General features: G+C 33.7%; 1 protein-coding gene across 8 annotated transcripts in view; it reads right to left on the reverse strand.

Annotated features, from left to right (window-relative positions):
- Window positions 1–3,519: 3,519 nt before the first annotated feature.
- The window catches only part of STXBP6 (syntaxin binding protein 6), a 79,328-nt gene continuing 57,823 nt past the window's right edge, over window positions 3,520–25,024 (reverse strand). For 7 of the 8 annotated variants that reach the window (XM_015287352.4, XM_015287353.4, XM_040700980.2 and 4 more), the window contains 4 exons: window positions 23,257–23,387; window positions 21,241–21,406; window positions 9,007–9,164; window positions 3,520–6,603 (listed from right to left, as the gene is read on the reverse strand). In XM_015287352.4, the coding sequence (XP_015142838.1) occupies window positions 6,580–6,603; window positions 9,007–9,164; window positions 21,241–21,406; window positions 23,257–23,387 (479 nt within the window). In that variant the 3' untranslated portion in view covers window positions 3,520–6,579. 8 annotated transcript variants of the gene reach the window in all.

Below are 25,024 nucleotides of genomic sequence, written 5' to 3' on the forward strand. Positions count from 1 at the left end.
AATAGCTGAGAGCTTCTTCCAGTGCTTGTAAAACTCAAGCAGAGAAGTGATGCCTTCTCAGCCCAGCCTTCCTTTTGTGTTGCTACCTCTTGGGCTCTCTCTCTACAGAGAGATTTTGCCACAAGTTTCACCGACAGTGTATACTGTGCACTATCAAAGAGATGATACTGCTAGAGCAGGATGAAAAAAAGTGTGCTTGCAAAAAGTCTACTTTTTGTTTCTGATTCTTTCACCACAAAGATAAATATAACTTTTATCATTTATAATTATGACATATTGTACTAGAAATAAGGAGATCTGGGTTTTACAGTTCCAGACTTCTAATTTATACTAAAACAGGACAGGAATAGAATACTTACCTGTGTAAGGTTAATGTGTACGTGAAATAAAGTTGATGTTTCTCTTTGAATTCTTGTTACAGAAGGGTGAAAAATGCTATGAAAGCTGTTCAGAAAGTAACGTCTCCTATTTCATGTTGGCTGGTAAAAATGCATAGCTAATGGTGGTAGTAATGTTGAAAAATATTTTGTAAATAAAATAAATGTTTTGTAGCTGAGAACTTACTCTACCAAAAAGTGAAGCTGTAATAACACAAGGTATCTATGTGGGTAGCCCAGCACTATGAACTTCTGACTTTTAATAAATCTTGTCCTCCTAAATCCTTTCAGATCTTCTGAAACACATTAACTTTGGCCTCATTGAGTGTTTTCATTTTATATGCAGTACGTTTCTACACCTTCATCATCTACAAAGAGTAACAGGCTACATCCAATAACACAACAGGAGCTTTTAAACACCAAAAGAACAAAGGAGGGCAAAAGATCTTAGTACATGATGGTTTTAAAAGATGAGAGTTTAACTGTGGAGCTATCTCTCTAGACGAGGGAGTTGCAAGTGAGCTAATAGGACAGAAAATTGTTATTGAATATGGGAAGACTGTACAAAAGCAGGAAAAAGGAAAGACAGCTGGAGTTGTAGGGGAAGCCACAAATAACCTCTCACATTTACTGTGTCACACAAAAATTGACAGGAGGATCCTATGAAGCATCACCAGTTAAGGAATGTGAAAACATATCCTTCCTCTTTCCACCTCCTTTTCCTCTGTCAGTGCCATTGCTATATAAAATAGCGTTAGATTAAAATAATTTCTACTGAGGTCTCTAAAATGAGTTAATTAGCAACATCTACCAGTTAACAATGCTTTCCCTATGCATGCATGCTAAGAGGTATGAAACCTTGTCTGGCAGATAAATGGTAACTATCTCAACCATTCATCTTACAAACAATCCTGTATGTACAGCTATTATTTCAGTTAGACGCTGGTAGCTCTGCAATTGTTCATACTCTCAGTGAAGAATAGTAGCTGACAAGCTGTTTGAGTGCTCCACCTTTTAACGGACCTGTTTCCAGCTTGTCTGAAATGCTGAAAAACAGCATGTGGGAAAGCAGTAAAAATGAGCAGATATCCAGATGACCAACAGTACTCATTTCTTAATACATACGTTTAAAAACTACTCAGGAACACTCTGAAGAAATTTTGCAACAAAAAGCTGGTTAAATCACAGATGGTTCTCCAGTGACTTGTGAGAAAACACTAATCACAAGATCTCCACCACTGCTGTTCTCTGCCCTGGGCACTGTTTGGCTCACTTGAGCTGACGGAACTCACTAAACAGTTCCATTATCATCTATTCTGAGTTGTTCAAGTGGTTACTCTGAAGTCTCTGGCACTTCCCTTATCATGTTCTGCCTCTCCACAAATTTAAGCTGCACTTTATTTGTAATACAAATAGTGCTTGTTCTTCTTTATTCCTAAAAGCAAAACTAGGGTACTTCAGACTGAGCAAAACTCCCTTATAAGCCTCAAATAAATGAGTGTACAAGGGCTGCTCCAAAATTAATACCTCCTATTTTATCATGTTGGCTCATGATGTCACAGGTGGATGTTGCTGGTATGGCAGTAGAGGTTGAACCATCCCACCAACACTCTCTTAAACTTTCTTGCCTAAAGAAACTAAACTTTTTCTTCCTCAACAGATGGCAGGAGATGGAAAGTTTTAAAAAATGGCATTTGATGTGAAAGTGCGTACAAAGCAAAGGTGTGTCATTGAATTCCTCCATGCAGAAAAAAAAATGGCACCTACTGATATTCATCAATACTTGCTAAACATTTTTGGAGACCATTCAATGGATGTTGGTACAGAGAGAGAGTGGGTGCATTTCAGCAGTAGTGACAGTCATGCAAAAGACAAGCCATGTTTCAGATGGCTATACACAGTTGTCGTATCACAAATGAAAGGAGAACATCTCAATCAGCTCATTCACATGAATCAGCTAATGGCGATGACTATGCTAAAATAGTGCTTTATAGCTTAGAATTCACTCTATCATACAGTGTTAACAGTGTGCTTTTTGCGTGTTGTAGTTTCCATAGAAACAAATAACAGGCATTAATTTTGGAGCCACCTACATAGCAAAATATTATTAAAGCTAAATGTCCTTTATCAAAGTGCCAATCACAGTTAAATTAAGAATCTCGCCGCTGTTGTAAATGTTAATAGATTCAGTGTTTAATAAAACTTTTAAAGGATTTGGAAGGAAAAAAATTAAAATTAAAATCATAACTTCCCCTCAGACTGTTTTCTGATCATGCTAGTGCTAAGAAAACTTTACTAGATCTCCTTTTTTCCTAAAACAGAGAAAAAAATTGACTCACTGATTTAACTGGAAGATTTTCATTTTCATATGGTATGAAATATTTCCAAAGTTTTCTGGTTTTTTTTTTTTCCTTTTTTTTTTTTTTTTTTTTTCAGTTTTCCTTTCTGTTCAGAAGACAGCACTTAGGACTGTAGAAAATTCACACTTCTAGCAACAACAGAATTTAACACAAACACAATTTGAACTTCAGATCAAATAATAATTAAGAAATAGAATTGAAATAATATAACTCATATAATGCCTCCATATGACACATCAAACAAGCTTTGTGCTATGGAGTAGATAGTGAGCTTTCAGAATAATTGAAAAAAAATAGTGTTTAAGAAAGGATCTTAGGACCTCTAAGATATTACTAAAAAAAAAAAAAGAATGAGATGGTGGTGTAGTCAGTTCATACTTCACATAATTCTACAAGCAGTCCTCATTTTAATATATGGAACTGCTTCTTTGTGTTCATAGAACATCACCCTCATAGTTTTGCATTTCCATAGGTCTAAATGAATTTCTTTTGCTTTGATTAAAATTTGCCAGTGAAAGTAGACTGGTGAAAGAAAGCAATAACAATCAGTGAGTAAGCATTTTACATCAAACAGATAAAATTAACAAATATTTTTATCCTGTAAATCATTCAAGTAGAATACTTACCCGTGTTAGGCATGGTCTGGAATGTCCTTCTATCTAGTTCCCATTACTTTTTAAAAAAATATTATTACAAACAAGAAGTTGGAGTAAGATGAAAGAAAGTGTTATTTACAAATTATTTGTTTTTCAAATAGACAACAAAAAATAATCTGAGGACAGTTTTGTTTTGACCACATTTGAAGTATTTAATGACAAAAAAAAAAAAAAAAAAAAAAAAGGATTTCCAGTAGTTACGCAACAGAGCAGGTCCGACTTTGTTTCCCCAGAATGGCACAAAATTTCTACACCTCTGAGAACTTCTGAGGAAGGAATTGGTTACATAGATACCAGCAACTATTACAGTTTTGGCAAATCATAGCAAAACCTATCAACCTTTACGATCATTTTTTAAAAGAGCATATTTTTGTTAATATTTCACATAATGCACAACTTCTTCTAGACTCCAAAATAGCCTTTTAAGACAGAACTTGCAGCACAGTAGTTTCAAGTCTAACAATGCATTATTTTTTTCTTTGTAGAACTTTAAAAAGATAAAGAAACTATTGATGTTGTTACAATATACAAATACATTCTTTCATATGAAACATTAACCTGAATTATAGTATATGTTATGTATATCACTATCTAATAATATTATGTTGTGTACACTACAAACTAATTTCCAGGAGGAAATTGCAATGCTATAAGATTTATCTTTGTATGGACATTTATACACCTCTTTTTTTTTTTTTTCTTTTCTACGAACTACCAAATCTAGTAGTTAAATGAACAGCAAGAAGAAAGTGAATACATAAATAACCCCCTTTTCCTTCATTCACTAAGTTACTCAGAATTTTGATAGTAAATGGCTTTTTATGGCTGGATCAAAGTCCTGAGTTATGATACATAACACAATACTATTAACTGGAGGATATACAAAAAAATCCTGAAGAACTGTCATTGGGATTAAAGCAATGTTTTAGAGCAGTTGAACTCACAAAAGATCTGGAGCTTAGCAGTGCAACTGTGACCTTGACCTTTTCAGCAGATTTCATGTAAAAGGCTGAAAATCTATCGCATTTTTATCTGAATTTAGACCTAGGATTTCAACATTTCTTATGAGTTATTGACAAGCTCATAAGGTCAGCTAATGGTAGCAGTTCAAAATCTCTGAAGAGGAGGACTTAGAAGTTACCATGAGAATAAAGTTAAAAAAAAAAAAAAAGGAGTAGAAAAGAGGATGAAAGAAGACATGTGGTCAAATACGTACTCCTAGACTGAATTTATTTTTTAAAGAACAACCTAACATTTTGTCTTTAGCAAAAAATTTAATTTCTACTGAGAGACTGTTTGCCTGCCTGACTGAAATATCCATAGTCATTACAATGGCATTCAGAGTGCTACTACATTTCTAGGGCAAGTGTTAATTGTAAGTGGCTTGACTGAGTTTGCAGAGCTCATGCTGCTAACAAGCCTGTTTAGACTTGTAACATAGGGCTGGCCAAACTTCCTTTCAGTTAACCATGCACAATGTGGTAACTGCTACATCTGATGCTAAATCTGCCTAAATGATCATATGGTACTACATAGATGACAAATATACACCTTCTGTCAGTTCCCAGTGTGCAGTTAAATAATGAGAGTCATACAAAACAGTTTAAATTATTAAGAAAATAGATGGACATTTTGAATGCAGCTTTAAGAATGTCATATCTTTAAGTTTTCCTAAAGACAAATACGTTTCTACAACATGAGTATTTCCAAGCCATAACTTCAGTTAGATCAACTTTTGGTAATTACAGTATTCTTAATTATTGCAGAAGATTTTATCTTTTTTCAAGCACTGCTTGGAGGACTATATATTATTTAAAATGTCATTAACAGTGAAAATATCTTATTCTATATAGAAAATGAAAACCAAAGTGCATTCATTTAATGTCAGCTCTCTGGCTCTCCAGTAAGATGAGGACAAAAGTTTCTGAAGTGCATTGCTTTTAAAGTATATGCATCTCAAGAAGATGAAGACTGGAAGTTCTGCTAAGATTTCTGTTTCTTATTTATTTAATTTGAGAAGTGTGTTAGAATGTTATAAAAATATTAAGAAAACAGCTTTGAAGGAAAGAAAGAGTAACCTATTTATCTTTGTAAAAGAATATAATACACATAGTGCATACAGTGAATACAGAATGAAGTAGGGAGTCACACTTCCAGTGTGAATGTACACTGAAAACTGATGCTGAAACTAAAGATATGATTTTACTCTACCAATACACACTTTTTAAAAGCCTCTATTTTAAAAATCAGATGATCAACTAAGACAAAGATAATTCTCATCAAATTTCTGAAGAGTATTCCCTAACATTTTTACTGTAACATTTATGAATAACCAATGACATGGAAAATGGTGCGTTCTCCTTTTCATCTGTCTTTAGCTAGAGAAGCACAGGTAAAAAATAAAATGAGATGTTATTTTACACCAGATTGCTAGATACTAGGTTATTTTTGAGGCACAGCTATATATATATAGGTTTACCATTTTTTTTTCCTCTATTTTGAAACCTCACACATACATTCACTGTACGTTTCTTTCATTTTTCTCTTCAAACAATCCATCTGGAAGTTAAAATAGAAATATTCAAAATGCAGCACTGGAAACAGATTCCCTTATGAAATTCAGATACACCCTTCCGAATGCTGGTGATGGCACATGCAAAACTTCCTACACTGGGTAAGCAAAACAAGTTTTCTGTTTCCCAGGACAGTATTCTCCACCACAGTTAAATCCACGTGTTTAATTCCAACATTCATATTCTACTGATGCTACATAAAATCAAGAAATGTGTACCCCTTCTTTGGATTTTATGTCTGCATGCATGTCCGCACTTAGTTAAGTACTCTTCTATACAATACCAGGAAGGAGTACTGGGGAAGAATATTACTATTTTAATCCAGATCAACTTTCTCGTTTGGTCCAGCTCCCCTGTTTGCTTTAGCTCCTGTAATAAACGAAAATACAGGTACAAAGTACTGCAAGATTGTGTTGCAGTATTACAAAAGAGGAACAAAATGTAAGTCAAAAAGGTAGAAAAGCAACATCTTTTCCTGCACAGAAACTGAAAGAACGCATCTCCACTGAACTGGAAGGGAAAAACATCACACACAAGTCTTCATCTCCTGTAAAAACTGCTGAACCTAGGCTTTTCAGTTTCTTTCGAGAATATTTCAACTTCGGGCAGTACCTCAGCATTTGTGCTTCATTGCAAGCTGAAAAGAAAGAAAAGAAAAATGAAATAAAGGATTTATCTGCTTTCAGAGATGCGTTTCCCAGTGTTCTATTGTTTTGCTATACATGATGATGGCTGTATGTATAAGCAAGAGCCCAGAAATAGAGACACACATGTAATAAAAGTCATGTAGACCAAATTATTTGGATTAAATCCAATGTGAAATCATATACAAGTAATTTAAAACACTTGTTCAGCAGCTCTGCCATTACACGATGATGAAAAAATTAAGAACTGATTGTCTTTCTGCCTCTGCAATTACTGAATATTTCAATTCCAAGTAATAAGAAATGGACTGAAAACTGGTAATAAGAGGGGTAAGGCAAAGGTATAGTGAGATGAATGCCATATAAAAACCTGCAGAAAAACTGATTTTGCCAAATCAAGTAAAGAACTTTGTTTTAAATTCCATGTAATATAAAAATAATATCTGTAGATAACAGCATGGTATAGAAAGATGAGATGATTGAACCCTCTAGGAAGTTATTTAGAAACCAAAGTAAGTACATGCAGTTAAAATTTCCTCATTTCCTGACAGTGAAGCTTTGACCAATAAATGACTCAAATTCAAGTGACAGAAACCTTTTATACTCAAGCACTATTTTTAAAAACTCTGATTTGTAGAGATATACTGGATAAACATTTCAACACGTAAAAAGTCCAACCAACACATTCTTCTCTCCACTCTAAAAATCAGAGATTTTTCAGGAAAATTATTCTTTAGTAGGCAAATCTGACAGCAAATATTTTTATACAGAATCTGACCTTCTGTATAGTCACCAGCATGGGCCATTTTTCAGAGAGAAAAAACATTAAGAAAAAAGTATCACGAGGAGAATTTGATAGTTACCCTGAACTACGTTCAAGACTTTATGTAACTGAGCTCATTCTGAATGGTATACTGTTTCTGGTGTGAACTAATTTTTTTTTTTCTGCCATCAGGTGACTGAGATATATTTTAAACAAGCTAGAAAGATCATTCCTGTGCCACGAATCTTCCACCATCTGCATGAGGTTGTATATAGCTTAAAATAGCCTGAGACATAGCCAAAGTAAAATCCAGACATGTACAAATTAAGCTGTAAGATAAATTCTTATTCAGTCATAATACTATAGTGCTGAAATTAATTATGGGCTGACAATTTTAATTTTTATTCTTTACTGAAGGAAACCTTTAGCTGTTATAAGGCAATCAAAACACAAACTCTGATTTGCTTCAAAGTGTTCACCATTTCTGCCAGAAATCAAGTCTTCCTAGCAAAATACACCGTCTTTTTGCATTCAAAAAATGACAACTATTTTTTGATTAAGTTGTTCTGTGTTCATGACTACGTAAGAGAGAGATTTGTATAGATCTGAAAGGTAACAATCCAAGATTTTGGATTGAACTAGATGTAATAGAAATGTAATAAAGAATCATAAAATCACTGAAGTTGGAAAAGACCAGTAAGATAATCTAGTCTGTCGACCCATCACCACTATTATCCACTGTTCCTCAGTGCCATATCCACACTTTCCTTCAAAACCACCAGGGATAGTTACTCCACCACTTTGCTGAGCAGCCTAATCTAATGCATTACCACTGTTTGTGAGCAGAAATGCTTCCTAATATCCAACTTGTACATCCCCTGGCACAACTCATCCTAAAGGATTGTTTGGCATAAGTACAGTAAAGCCAAAAATGTTTTATCTACCAAGATGTAGGCCAGTTTCTTTCTTTGGTTAGCTTTTAGCATCAAAACCAGACTCGTGCAACAAATACGTAGGTTTTGGAAGCCCAAGGAAGGTATGCTAAAAGTCAAAAATTTTACATTCTTTGTACTAACTAGAACTGTACAAGTGCTTTAAAGTGGAGTTAGTGAAATTAATCACTGACCAGAAATTCCATGTCATAATTTAGCATTAGCTACCAGTACATCAAACAGGTTATTTTTTTTTCTGAGTTCTAAGTCGTTGTCGTCCCCCCCCCTTTTTTTTTTTTTTTTTTTTAAACAGTTTTAACAGTTACAAAGAATCACAGAATGCTTAGAGTTGGAAGGGACCTCATGTGGCTCACCTGGGCCCACTGCTCAAGCCTGTCTAGGTCCCTCTGGATGGTATCCTGTCCTTCTGTTATGTTGACTGCACCCCACAGCTTGGTGTCATCAGCGAACTTGGTGAGTGTGCACTCAACCCCACTGTCAATGTCATTGATGAAGATATTAAAGAGTATTCGTCCCAGCACTGACCCCTGAGGGACAGCACTTATCTCCATCCAGACACTGAGATAGAAAAGAGATTGTAAACAGCAACTGACTGTAATTCTTTCAAGACCTTCCTCCCCTCTCAACAAAGGAATGTATGACTTTTACCTACTGAGAACCTTATTCCACCAAAACCTTACCTTGTGTGCAGTTTCTGCAAACTGCTGAGCACTGTTTTTCAGTTCCTCTGTCTTTTCTTCTGCTCGACCTAGTCTTTCACCACGCTCATTCAAAGCCTGACTTGCCTTCTGTACTGCACTTGTCACACTGTCCGCAGCTGAATGGAGTATGCTGTTTCCTGCAATATCAAAATAAACAGTTAGAACACACACACACACATTTTGCATTAAATACAAGTGTTTTCATTTATAATGTCCTAGCGCGAATGCATCACTTGCCACTTTATCATCTAGTCACATTTTGGATAGTGAGATTACTTATGGTATTCAATGAAACCAGATTATTTGTAAGCTACAAAAAAAATGCCATACTACAGTGTAATATTTGGAGAGTATAACGAAGCAGCGGACACAGGTTAACTATGAGTTGTTGCTTTTTTAAGCCTTATGCTCCTATATTATATTACTCGAATAAATCCATTACACAGATTACAAATGCACAGCTTCTTTCAAACACTCATCTTCATATAGAGTAACTTTCTTTGAAACAGTCACACTATTTCACAGAATCATAAAATGGTTTGGGTTGGAAGGGACCTTTAAGATCATCTAGTTCTGCTACAGTCAGGGATATCCCCCTGTAGACCAGGTTGCTCAAAGCTCTGTCTAGCTTGGCCTTGAATGCTTCCAGGGAGGGGGGCATCCACAACCTCACTGAGGAATCTGTTTCAGTGTCTCATCACCTTCACAGTAAATAAATTATTCCTAATATCTAGTCTAAATCTACCCTTTTCTAGTTTAAAGCTATTTCTCCTTGTCCTGTCACTACCTGCCCTTGCAAAATGTGCCTCCCCAGCTTTTCCGTAGGCCCCCTTCAGGTACTGAAAGGCCACTATAAGGTCTCCTCAGAGCCTTCTCTTCTCCAGGCTGAAGAGCCCCAGCTCTCTCAGCCTGTCCTTGCAGAGGAGGTGCCCCAGCCCTCTGATCATCTTCGTGGCCCTCCTTTGGGCCTGTTCCAACAGCACCATGGCCTTCTTGTGCTGGAGGCTCCAGAATTGGAGACAGTACTCCAGGTGGAGTCTCACGAGAGCAGAGCAAAGGGGCAGAATCACCTCCGTTGACATGCTGGTCACACTTCTTATGATGCAACCCAGGATACAGTTCTCCTTCTGGGCTGCAAGCACACACTGCTGGATCATGTTGAATCTTTCATCAATCGACACTCCCAAATCCTTTTCCTCAGGGCTGCTCTCAAGCCATTCTCCCCCCAACATGTATCTGTAATTGAGGATCTATATTCCTGTGAAGGACGCTTCTTATAAATTCAACCACTTTCTTTGGTATTATATAATCATCCTAATCAACTTTCACATACAGGTATATCCAAACACTGTTGCTGCAGTCATTTAATGTCACATTGATCTACCTGTCTATGGAGAAGTACTAGTCATGATTTCATGAGACAACATACTGAATTTAACTGTTCATATTTTAAGTTACAGCAAGGTTTAATATCATCTAAGCCCTTAGCTTTACCATCCAAATCTGTTAATTAATTTTTTCTTCTCTGGAATACAGCATAGCAGTTTCTTCAAGTTTTCAACAGAACTGAATTTCTCCTCTCCATTTACCACTTCTAAACATTCACTCCAGTCACTATGTTTTATATACTGCTCCTCAACAGAAGAGCTTTTGTGGAGAAATTGCTGAAGAATGTTTATAAGTACAACACTAAAAACTGACAACTCCTCACACAGTGTTGCAAATTTTAAATATGAAGTGGTATGTATTAAAATACACATATGACAAAAATGTACATTCTATCCTTTAACCTTTTCAGCAAAAGGACTAGAAAAAATATCAGCTTTCCTCAAATTGGTTGTATGAAAATTCTGTGATGTCTTCCAATAGAACTGCAAAAGCAGTTCTAAAAATTTAATCTACCTTACAAGAATTACTTATCTAGACATATACAAAGTCACTGTGAGAGACAGAAAATCAATACAGGTAGAGTAGGTAGAGTATTAACCACTGGGCACATCATCACTACTAGTTTTCTGAACTGCCTCTGAATATTGTATTCACACAGTCTCTTCACAGCATTAAACATAAATATGTAACATTTAAATTCATTACGCCAGTAAAGGTATAGAATTAGCTCAACAGCAATTTTAACACTCAAATCTACAATTGAGCAGCATAGTAAATTTTTGTTATAACTGTTGTTATGTACATACAAAGACAACTTTAAATCAACACAAACCTACTGCTTTTACTATTAATCTGAGAGGTATGACTACTTAACAATAATCTCAGGTTAATAAATAAAACCCAAACACTATACTGAATGGTTATTTTGCTACTAGTTTCATTAGGAAAATCAAGAACAAAAGATCAATTGATGTCTCCCTTAGAAACAGCAAACAAACACTGAGTAGTGAAACCAGAGTTTGCTCCAGATAGCCTATGAAACAACAGTGCAAACTATACACATATAAACTCTTGAGAAAAATAACCACCTTGCAATTTTAATCAACTAAACCAGAACTATTATCACAATATGGAGGTACGGGAGGGACCAAACATTCTAACATATGCTGCCTCATGGAAGATGAATCAATAATAGAAATACCAAGCTGAGACCTCCTGATAACATGTCTATTAATATTGCTAGTGCTACACACATTAGTAATTAAAAATTAAATGTGTATAAGATATGGAACATCTACAGAATTCTTTATTGCACAGAACAAAGGAGCTGCATTTAGAAAAGAAAATCAGTACTATAATTAAAGACGTTAATACATAAGAATATCTTGAGCTGCCATGTATTAAGACATAAGTGAAACTTCATCTTCTCCAGTAGTCTCTAGTCTCTGAGAAGTCTGGTTATAAAATCAGTCAAACCACTTTAAATACTTTATGTTTTCTTACTTCAACATTTCTCAGTCAGTTGCTACTTTGTTCATAGCTTGCTTGTTTAAAGCCAGTTCCACTAATTTTTCTTGGAAGCTTATTTTGGCTTTTATTCAGGTCACATTTCCTGTAAACACGCATACTAGGCAATACTGCATTGGAAATAGTTTCCTTCTTTTTGTGGAGTGATTTAAGGTCTCTCGTACCTCTTGTACAAACCAGTGCTAGTTTTCTGGGATAAGATTTTTTAAAAGCTCTCAATTGTGCTGTTTCTTTATGCAGTCAGAAGACTTCCACTGAATTCAAGTGAAGCAAAGTATGTGGGGAATTTCATAAAACTCATAATCATCTAAAGTCTTAAAACTTGTTGGAGAATAGAAGTTAACAGATTGCTGACCTGAAAAGTAGGCAAACAAACTAACAAAAAATCCTATCCTGTATATGAGCAACACAGAAACTCATTCAGTAGTCTACTGAATTCCATCAGTTTATTTCTAGAGCACATGTAGGTGGTTTCTGATATGATTGACTATACTTTGTTCATACATTAGTAAGTCTAAATAGTGATATTTGTACTAGATTGACTGGAGAAGCATTCCTATGAACTATATTCCTATCACATAAAATTCTTCTTATAAGCTGCAAAACTTTCAAGCTGCTTTACAGGAAGTAATTACCAACATTCCAAATTTTTGGAGAAGTCAGTTCTGTGACTGAACACCAAAACTGCCTGAACTGCAACTCCTAAGAAGAAAATAATTAAAATTTATTTCAACCAACTGATGTGCACAGAACCACTTTAAAAAATACAAAAAATAAACAGGTAGACATGCAAAAACTGCCATTAACTTCCCCCCCCCCTCCTCTCCATAAAGATTTCAGAACTTCTAGTGATCTTCAGGTCAGATGCAGAATCTGCTCAACATAAAGTTTTCAAAAACTTTTCACATAACTTCTTCTCAGGAAAGATTTTGTAACATTTGCAAGAGGAGAAAAACACCAGCAAAATATGGATATGGATGAGCTGATGGTCTGAGTTACTTTTAATAGGAGGCCACTTGCATTATCCCCTGGTGCAAGATCCTGTGTTCACAGATTTTGAATGTCTTCACTGTATGTACTCTACATACAACTGTTTTCTGTTTTCTAGTCTATACAGAAATCTTCTGGTTTCTGAAGCAGACTCATTTTTTCATAGTTATGTAACCGCTGGGATCAGTTCTATGACTCTAGACTTTTCTTTCTTAAATAAACATGAACAGAGAGCAGAAAAGTTTCAGTATTTTACCATTATATGAAACTACTCTTGTCAGACAACAATTAAGTGCAAACACACAGCTTTTTTTTTTATAGTATTTTTTTTATAAATAGTATATTATACTATTTATATATTATACTATTTTTATATATTTATTTATATATTTATACAATTTATATATTATTTATATAATAGTATTTTTTAATAAATAGTATATATATATTTTTTAAAGTAGTATTTAATCACAAAGTAGAACAAATAAATACTGCCAGATAACATAGGAAAAGTATGTATTCAGATTGAGTATGATCTAAAGTAGAATGTTAATGTTAATTTCTAATATTAGCAAAATGTGTATGCTTAAGTCAATTTTGTTACAAAACTAAAATCAAGAAGGACAGTGAGTTTAATTCATTATTTTTCAACATAAAATTTGCTATTAAAAATAGAGAAACATACTACAAATTTATTTTCAGTTGCTCAAATGATTGGCTTAATGGGGTAGCTCTTAATTCAGCTTTTTCTATCATATTTTGGATTATATGAAATTGTCTTACCATCTGAAAAAGGAATTTAACATTCAGATTTTCAAATCAATTAATAGTTACACAGTTCAGTAATCCTTTTTTTTCTTTTTTTTAATTTTTAAAGCAAATCAGACATTTTGTTTTGAATTTTTGCAGCAGAACTTAAACTTCTGGAATTAAACTCCTCTTTTTCCTTAGAAAATTCAGTTAGTGACTTGTGTAATTATACATAATGTGTCAGGCTCAGAGGTGCAGAAACAGTGGAAGGGCAGCAGCCTTTTTATGAGTGCTTTAGACCAGTTATCCTGCAGGCCTTAATTCCTGATGAAGAGAAACACTGAAGAAACAACATTTTCTAGGAAGCACCAAAGCTCCTGTCAACTTCATTTAGGCTTTTGGTTCTTATGATCATAAAACTATAACAGAGCATGCATAAAAAAGTGCATTCTTAATCCAGCATATACAGTACCTGAAAGATATACAGACACTATCACCAATCAACATGGAAATTGATCAATTTAATTAACTAATTTCTCTCCTGAGATACCGTGCTGCAGTTTGCATGAACTGTTTAACTTACATTCATAAAAATTTCATCACGTTCTCTATTAACCATATCAAAAATATTTCATTTCAACCCAGGGTTTTATATGTACATCAGTGGTAAGACTTTACAGTCACTGACTTGCAAACACAGGCATTTAATTTTTAATTGTCTGTGTATTTAGTAATTATCTTCTGTTCTGAGAAGGAAATAACTGTGATTATCTGTAGTAATTAAGAAGCTCTGTGTATCACACCAAAATAATTAATTTCTTTTTAAGATAACAAGCTATTTATGTTTCCTATTGATCTGCAATAAAACTGAACTTGCATTACTAAATAAAGTAAGGTTAAAGGAGTAACAGTGATCAATTTAAATTTATGAACAGGACCAGCTGTAACACGACATATCTACTCTTTATGCCCACGCATACAATTTTCACTAGCATATATTGGTGTCACTAAAAGTTCAACATAAATTTGGAAACAGGGATTATAATTAAAAAGAATGACTTCATCTTTACTATTTCATGTTTCGTCGACTGTCATCATGTCATCACCCAGGAACAAAGCCATTGCACTATTAATATATCCATTAAAAAATGAAGGTTTTGAGAGAGATAAACATGCTGAAAAATTAAATTTTCAATTAAGAGATAACTCCCTTTCCCTGAAGAATGTGTATGTAAATTCTTTACTGTGTCTTGCAAAATCTTAGTCATAGAAATACTAGACTGTCTTATACTACTCTTGATGATTTTCTTGGTACAAGGTTCTTGATTTACATGAAAACAGTTTCCAAGATTAGCTGTACCTCTGCAGGTTTCCTATACTACAGACGGACATTTCCATTGTATTCCTTGAATATGCAATTGTAAGTTCCAAGTTCACAGCCAGAAAATTCATACTGAACAAAAGGCCAGAGCCTGAACAGAAAACAAGAATTTTCAGGCAGATCAGTATTTGATCAAACACAAGTGATCAGCTGCAGGTGGCAATGCTAGCATAAGGGTGTCAGACTTCACATCTTTTAGCATGTACCAATCAAAATCTCTGTGCTCTCTTTTAGCATGAAACATCAAAATCTCTGTGCTCTCAAGTCACAGATCAATGTTTTCAGCTTTGTAAAAATCTGACTCTGCATGGAAAAGTAGCATCAGTACCAGAATAAGAAGTGATCTCAAATTAAAAATTATTACATTATTTTCCACAGATTTGATGTGGGGTAGGTAACTTCATTTGACTCAAATGAATCTTTTACTACTGTTTAATGTGAATGATGGTTCAGAGTAGCTTTGAATAGAAAAACACAGACAAATATTGCATGTTATTTTGAAGTACAGAGATTTTTAGACACAACAAATTAGATTTAATACAAGCATCTAATTCAGTATTTTGTCCAAAGTATATAATTCAAAAAAAAAAAAATGAAGTGTGTTGAAGTTCATAGTGAATTAAGAGGAATCTATGATTCCTGCAGGATGGCAGGGGAAATCTGAAGGGTATTATTGAACTTTATCCTACTATATGACCTGTTAAGTCAGAATGGCAATGACTTCCCTAAGTGCAAGTTTAAGACAACACTTGAGAGAACTTCAAATTCCTGAGTGAGGGTTCTGCAAAGGCAATAGTTTTGAATTTTTGAGCAAGTTTAAATACTTTGAAGACAGAGACATAAAGTCAATGAATTGTATCCTAGAAAAATACCATCGGAGCAAACTGAGCATTCTGAAATAGCCATAAAATTAATTTTTCTTCAGCAATTTTCTTTAGGGATATACAGCAAATATCAACTCCCAAGAATACTTCAATGATATTACAAAGTTCTCATCAATGACACCATTAGTTTGTGAGTCTGTGCAGTTGTATTTCATTTGAAAAATAGCAACATTTTACAGCTGGAGTATATGATATCTCCTGTTCACTGAACTGCAGCAGTGGAACCACACAAGCTTATTGTTGTAGGTGAAGCTGCGACATGACTTTCTCCTGAAATCAGATTTCTATTGTGACTGACATTCAGAAACTGATTTCTCTGTCAATTTAATTTTTATATGCTGCTCATTTTCTTCCACATAAGCTTTTTTCAGGCAGAACTTTAATTATAAAACAATAACAATTTCAGGCAGAACTTTAATTAAATAAAACAAACAAACAAAAAACCCCAACCAACAGTATAGAAACTTGCAAGCAACAATAGGTAATAATTTAAGTTTAAATGCAATCTCTTAGGAAAAAACAAAAACAAAACAAAAACATAGACACACAAAATACAAACAAGCATAGGGCTCAAAGGTGCTGGAATGTACTACAGATGCTGTATAGCAGTTCAATAGAATTGCATTATAAGCCAAATATATTTTATTTACAAAGAAGAGAAGAACCGCAAGTAAGAAAACAGAACTGTCACAGTGGATCAGACTTGTGCTTTGTCTACTGCTTTATCTACTAGTATATATTATCACCTTCTCAAAGGGCCTTACTATCACAATAGGTAAACTGGAATGAATACACATAATGAAGACTTCTCCTAAGGTTTAATACTTACTATACCTACTATACTCAATACCTTATTGACCAGAAGAACAAGTGCTTCCAAACTTTGTACATTATCTATTTACAGATGAAAATAATTATTATTTTATTAATCTTTTCAATATTTTTCCATAAGCAGCACATTGAATGATTTGCCAAAGCTATGTGCTTTTTTTCTTTTCTAACCTCAACCTTTGTCTTAATCTTACTTATTAATAATAAATGTTAAATTTTAAAGGATGAGATACTGTTTATAATTTTTCAACAGTTACATTCAAAAACTTTGTTTTCTTCTAGGGTTCAATATTATCATATAGTTCTGATGCCCCACCTTTTTCTGCTGAAATGAAATTTAAAGTTTACGAAAAGTTGTAGAAATTATAAAAATACAGAAATCAACAATTAAAAACTGAAAAATACATTGCACAAATATTAGAAGTAAAACTGACAAATTGTTGATGCATTTCATAAAAAATTACCTTCTGTGTTTCCAATGTACTTCTGTTGATGTTATTAAACACTGGCATCGATGCTGGGTCAGGATGTTATCACATTGAGGATCAGATATAAACAAAGGAATTCTTAACTTGAATCAATTCCTTATTACTCATTTTCTTACACTTTTCCAAACTGAGAAATTAGTTTTATACTCTAATTTAATATATTCATATGAATCAGGACAAATCCAAGTTAGTATTTTCAATCTAAACTAATATAAACAAAAGTTTACTGACCAGAAAATTTACTATTAGTAATTAGATGAAAAACACAGAACTACATTCTGGCTCAGTTGTTTTAAAATAACAAAATACTATCAAAAACAAGTGATAGTTTTTTTTTGTTGTTGTTGTTGGTTGTTTTTTTTTTTTTTTTTTTAAATACAAAGATCAATTATGTCACAGTACTTCCACATTAATTCACAGTAATAGAATTAATTTACAAATGCAAGCCTGTAAGGGTCACACTGCTCAAGTACACAGTTTTTCAGTAAAAAGTGAAAACAGTATCAGACATTTGAAAGAAGAGGTGCCAGGAGGAGCTTTAGTCTTCCTTCCCATCCTAGTTCCTAATTTCATGTGTCTTCTAAAGTCATTCATTTGACTTGAGCAGTAAGAAGGAAGCCAGTACACGTTTACTCGGTCTCAAATGGCTTATCCCACCATATATCACTCATAAGCATCTCTTCTAATGTATAAAAGGTATCCAGATAATGCAAACAAATTATATTGCTTTAAAGCTGACAGTTACTAACAAACTGCAAAGCTTCTGTGAAATCTATGTTCTGAAACTTCCAGTCCTCAGTTGACTTTCAAAAATGACAGAAAAGCTGAATTCAAATTGGCTTTTCCATGTAGAAATTTCATCCTCAATTAAACCCAAAGAATTAATGAAAGCACCATGAAGTCCTATTCCTTGATAGCTGAAGCCGAGTCAAAAAAAAAAAAAAACCCAAAAAACAAACAAACAAACAAAAAACCCAACTCATTACCATTTTCACACTGGCAATATATTCTTAGAGAAGAGTGATCCACAAATAATACTTGTCAGTTGTCCTAGAGGAAAGGTTACACAGGCAAAGACATAATTTATTTGGGCTTCTAAGGATATTTTAATTAATTTGACAGAATAACTACAGCTTATAGGACAAAGCTTAAAACAAACAAACAAACAATTGCAAGATCATCACCTTACATCCGTCCTGCTTCCTTCTGCAGTTCTAGTACGTGTCTGAAGGTGGCAGCAACTGTTTATCATTACAGGCGCAGAATTTATCTTAGGTTTGTTTTTGATTAGTTTTGTTATTTACTAACAATTTGTGTAACACGATGATACCTCAGATTAGATACATTCCAATGTCACCACCCACTCATTAGAAACATACAGAATTGAAAAGCATTTCCTACCATAATAAATTAATAATAATAATAAAGACAACTCTCTCCTCCCAAACAAATGCCTGCCATTCTCTTCTTCTACAAAGCATTATCTAGAAATTTAATGTAAGGCACAGAGAGGTCTCTTCCACAAGAGAGGAACTTGAAATATTTAATACAAGATAATACTGGGAGGAATCTTCGTGTTACAGTCTTTCCAAATTTGAATTTCTTTCTTTGTTCTAAGAATTAGCACCTACAACTTTCACTAGATCTCATTATCCCTGTAATTACTAATGTCATTAATCATGTTACAGAAAACACTCTAGACCAACTCCACATACTATATCCTTACTTTATACTCTTATACTCAAAAGACAGTAAAGCAAAAAAAAAAAAAAAAAAAAAAAAAAAAAAGCTTTGAGATGAAGATTCAGGCCACTAGCAGCAAGGTTTTGTGTGTATGACAAGTTAAAATGAGGAAGTAAATACAGTCTGCAGTTCCATAGAAGATGACAACTATTCACTTAAGACTAAGCTCTTGCATAATTCCTGCAGAAACACGAATAGCATGAATTTCACTTTCTTCACTCCTGCCCTTTAGGAAGGCACAAGACTCAATCATTAAGCTTGTAAACAAATCCTTCAAAACTACTTTCATCTTTGGTTTCAGTTGGGAAAAAGTTCAGTGGTTTGTTGGTTTTTGTATTTGAAAATAAGGAACAGTTACAAGATACATGTTATATATATATAATGTAAATATCTATAACATTACACAAGCGTATGTTCTAATAATACTAAAACAAACAAACAACAAAAAAATGGAGTATTAGAAGATAAATTAACCATCCAGTATGAAATTGCTGTGTACATTCCTCAGAAAGAGCAAAAGAATATCACTTAAAATACAAGGGCTGCCATCGTACAGCGGATGAGGTGACATGCTTCATCTATAAACTGACTGCACTGATGTTTCAAAACGCTTTGAATCTATTGCTTTGGTTAATTACTAGGAGGAGCAAGGGGAAAGTTACAAATTCAGAACTGGATTTAGTTTACGTCAAGATATATCATCTATACTTTTTTTTTTTTTTTTTTGCATACTCTGCTATAGTGATGTCTTACATTTTCCAGTCACAATGAATTTGAAATCTGTGACATCACTATTTTCCATAAAGATATCTGATACTACAGGTTTCAGACTAAATGTTTTGATGTTGCTATCGTAATCATTTGTTTGTTTTTACTCAGTCCAGGAAGAATGTCTCTACTAGATGAATACATTTTGAAGTTCTAAATACAATGTAAATCAAAAGCTTTTGAAAATAACAGGGAGGTTAGTGAAATAGGAAGAAATAAAGGAAGCTTAGAAGAAAATTCAGTGTCTTTTCTCTTAGTTTGAAAGGACACCAACAGAAAAGGGGTGACTGGCAGAACAATTCTGACTGTAAAATTAGTGGTAGCATCACTGTCAGCACCTAAAACACATCTGGAGATGATTTCTCCTTCTCCAAGTTTACTTTCGGTGTTTTTAGAGCAAAGAGTTGGCAAGAGAAAGTAACAGCCACCAAAACAAACAAACAAACAAAAAACAACAACAACAACAAAAAACACCTAAAGGTGAGTGCAGAAGATTCATTTCATACACCTCAGGCAGGAAAATATACTAGTGTTATAAGAGAGAAGAATTACTAGAAAGAACTGAGTAAGGATCAGCGTTCTTGTACTTGATGTCTACTAGGGGAGAACAAACAAACAAACCCACCCTTAAGTGGATCTCTTAAACAGATTAGCAACATCAAATTTTAGATTTATTATTAGATTTAGACTGAAAGAGAAAAAAAAAAAACACGTTTTATTCCAGCTGAAAAGAACAGACAAAGTGTAGGAGGTTTTAAAAGTGTTCTGTTCTAGAGACGATAAAAAGGAGATTATTGTCAGAAATCAGGAAACAACTAAAACCTACCCTCCTAAAGGTTTAAATTCCTAAAGAATATTTAGTTAAATAAATGAAAATCCTCTCCCAAAGTAATTTCTATTATTTGGGAAGTGGATGGTAAAGCTACAACACAGTGACCAGATTTTACTTTTTTTTTTTTTTTAAAACCTTATTTCTAAGCTTGGAAATTCCCGTCTAGGATACAAAGGAGTTGTGAAATGTAACAAAACCTTTCATGGATTTCTGTCAAAATCAAATTAAAGAAGTTGGCCTCATTGATGCTTATGGGTCCCATCCAACTCAGGATATTCTATGAAATTTCAAAACCCATATAGGAAATTTAGTAATAAACACTTTTGGTTACACTTGTATGAAATTACACTGTAGAGCAATCCTCTGCTGCTGTGGGTAGGAGGAGACTTGTAATGGAGTACTGGATATTACCTCTTAAACTAAATGTTTGAAACACAAAGACGCTGGAAGAATTTGAAGTGATGTTTGATGGTAAAAATGTGAAGCCTACAATTTCATTACTGTCAGATTAGCATATTCAGACTCATGATATCAAGGTATAGACAAGCACATTTAAACACAGAATAACCCACATGCAAACCATCATTTTATGTCCAAATGCACAGAATACTCCAATTTCAATTGACATACCTCCCATAATTTTAGATTGGCAGTTGATAAATTCTGGCTTTTTGTCTGTAAGATATTGCTGACATGTGTGATGAAGAACCTGAAAGAATGTGCATTTTTCTGAAGCTGTGCTTGCTACCCATTGGTCAAAAGCATTTTCAAATATTAAATCAAATTCTGGGGAATCCTAGAAGAAAAAATAAACAACTGTTATTCCAGTTTCATAAATGATTTGAAAAAAGATTTCCAAAATGATTTTGGAAAAAAAAATTAAAAAAAAATTATGTTGGAAAAAACAAATAAATAAACAAAAAACTCCATGAAAATCATGCAACTCCAGATCACCCCAGGATTATTTTTTCTCCTGTACATTTTTGATAAAAACACAGGCAGAAATTATTTTCTTATATATTTTTAATGAAGAATATACAGCTAAGAAAAGAAACGAACCTGAAAAGAAAAGAACCTGAAAACAGGAATATTTTAGACCAAATAATTAGAAGTTGGAATGTCATAAGAAATTCTTCTTAACTACAGGTATATAGCTACTTTTACTTTCTATATTAACACAAGGATTTTTGTTTTAATATGTTAAGCCTTTCAGTCCATGCTGCATTATAGAAAATGTAGTTCTGGCCTCTACATTTACCCAAAGAAATAAAATAAACAGTAAGCCCTACTCATTTCATTTAATTTATTATCATAAATTGTTGTATAGGTCTCAAGATAACAAGAACAAAAGAGCGCTAGGAGAACCAAGTAACCTACAGCTCTGTACCTTGCAATGGCTGCCAAAATAAATGGATTCTATAGAAGCAGTGATGCTATACACTTTGCAATATTTGCTAAAAATCATTTTGTAAACTAATCCAGTAAATTCTATTTTGAATCCATGACACTTTGAACTACAGAAAGACAAGTCTGAAAGTCTAAAATGAAGAACTTGATAGGACTTTCACATTCAGTGTGTCTCCAGATGCTATTTACAGAGGTCCTTTGCAGATTATGTGCAATATCTGTATCTATATCCATATCTATGTCATTACACTCATTTTCACTGTCCCTTTTATCCAAATAAAATTCTGCTTCCTGCTTTTCATTTAGCAGTGGCCAAAGAACTTCATAATTATTAGCAGGACTGTACTAAATTTGGTGCACCACTAAGATGCTTACTTGTCTGATCAGAGCACAACCCTGAAGAAGTCAAGAGGGGTTAGCTATAAACACTCTGCTGTACAATGAACACAGTAAATCATTTTGTTATTACACAATATTAGTCACATTGCTACCTTCTAATTCTGTTGTTTGACTACTGAAGATACGCATTTATAAGCTTATTGCATGTTAGTACAATTTTTCCCAAACAACTCCAGTCAGACTGCACACTCCACATTAAAAAAACAGAATGTTTGAGGCAAAAATTCTAAAAACAATTCCAAAACTACTTACTGGGTTTTGGATTTTGTTTGTTTGTTTGTTTTGGGTTTTTTTGAATTTTGTTTGTTTGAATTGATTTTTGTTTTAAATCAGTGGTCATGTGGCACTGGCAGCTAAGGTACACCACAGCCCTGTGTACAGAAGGATAATCAGTGTGGAGGGATCTGAGGATTGGACTATCCTGGGGAAACGTTCACAGTATTTCCAGAAACTTGAACCTCAGAAACCTCTCCTTTCTTTGCTTCTACTTAACCGCCCTTACAACACAGCTGCATGCCAAAATGGAACCCAAGAGGTTTATAGATGAAGACAAGGCAAACACAGATCTTATTTTTCTCTTTAAAAGAAAGGACAGAGCAGGGAAAAGAGTACAGGAGACTGGAAAGAAAAAAGGAAATATCTGATTATGAGCTTTGACCTCCTCTCATTTTTCCCATTAAAGTCTATTTCATGTACTCCACCAACTTATTTCTTGTTTGTGAATTTGCACTTAAACCTGTCTATTATCATTCCATTTGCCTTTTGAATAACGAAAGACACTTGTTCCACAAATCATTTATAAGAGCTCGATTTCCATTTTCTAGAACTGTTCAAACTCACCTTATTCGGATCAATACCGTTGACCTGGCGAAGCTGCTCGAGCATCCACTGCGTTCTCCTAACAAATGACGTAGAGCCTTCAAATTGCTTGACCTTTGTAATAGATGCTTGAGCTGGTTTCTTGTTTGTCACTAAACATATAAAAGAAAAAACATGCAACAGTAATGGGCTGAATTTTTCAGAAATGTTCTGTTTAGTTCAATGTATCAGGTAGTTGGTTTAATGGTGTATTTTCTATAACGTCCCCCCAAAGTAAATACACACTGCTGATTCTGACAGTAGAAAGCATTCTCTTTCATAGATAACATAGTGAAAAGTAAATTCCTTATGAAAGATGGTACAATTTCAAACAACTATTATATAACTCAAAATTAGGTACACTTCAGCTCTTGACACGTTAAGTTACCAACAGCTTATAAAAAACAGAATGAAAGCTAAGCTCTTTCCCTCTGAATTTTTACAGGCAATTTAGCATTTTCATTTTCCCATTCTAAGTAGTCAAAGTTTCTCAAATACAGCCTGTTATTCATTTATCTCATTGTTAACATTTTTCTTTCAAATAAGAGGAGAAACATGGCAATTTCAAGCAAGTATATTTTCATATATTACTTTAATTTTATTTACTTTGAGCTGATTTCCACATTGGCAGTTGACTGGAAAAAAAAAAACCACAAACAAAAACATACAGGTTTCTCTAGTCTTTTAAAAACATGCCAACATCCATGACATTCAGTTCCCAGCTTACAGTCAACAGACTTAAGTATATATGCTTAGTGCACAAGAAAATAAAACTACAAAACCACAGAGAATCTGTGGAAAACAAAAAAAAATAAGGAACCAAAAATCATCCCATCATTTCCCCTCAAATAGTAGGTATCATAAATAAGAGCAATCTTACACATTCCAAAGAAAACATATGTTAAAAAAAATCTCAATGTCATAGAATATAGTTCTGCTTTTGGGAATAAAGATAAAGTTAATATTAAATAGTAAGGATAGCACATCCTTAACTCATCATTAGGTATTCAAAATGTTAATGCTAAATTGTCAACAGCAGGCAAAGTAGGTTCTCACAGCAGACTTTTTTTGTAAACAAATTCATTTTCATGAGTATAATTACACATACTTTCAATTCGTACAAAAAAATTTAAATCAATTTTAGGCGCTTAACATAATTATATTCACTATTATATTCATATTATTTTTCTGTTGCTGTTTTAGGTAACTTCCAAAACACATTTCTATTTCCAGTGAAAAGATAATTTGTAGAAGCACTGTGCTGCACAATCTACTAAAACTGGTCTGTCATTCATTTTTCACAATAGAACTTATTTCTGTTCAACTTATATGATCCTCCATTAAGAGTAGCATTGGGAATGGTTACTTTTCTCTTTGCTTTCAGATGTTGGCAGTTAAAGAATTTTTAAATAATCAAGTCATAAATAGTAAGATTGGCTCTTTTTGTGTACTCCTGTTACCCACATTCTCAGGAAAACGAACAAGCCAACTCTGAAGGTATATACTGCATGAAGTTCTGTACTCAGAGGACATATATACTGTAAATATTGATATAATGATCAACATTCCACAGAGTTAAAAAAAGCTAACATCACTTTTTAGGATGAAAATTTACTATTGCACAGGTCATTGACTTGATGTTAAAGGTACTTTAGAATGGAATAGAAAGTTCATATTAATATGAAAAAATCTTTTTAATATTTCCGATGCATTCATTTTAATTGAGTCTGTGGATGTAAAAGCCCAAGAC

Source organism: Gallus gallus, chromosome 5, assembly GCF_016699485.2.
Source record: "Gallus gallus isolate bGalGal1 chromosome 5, bGalGal1.mat.broiler.GRCg7b, whole genome shotgun sequence".
NCBI lineage: Eukaryota > Metazoa > Chordata > Aves > Galliformes > Phasianidae > Gallus > Gallus gallus.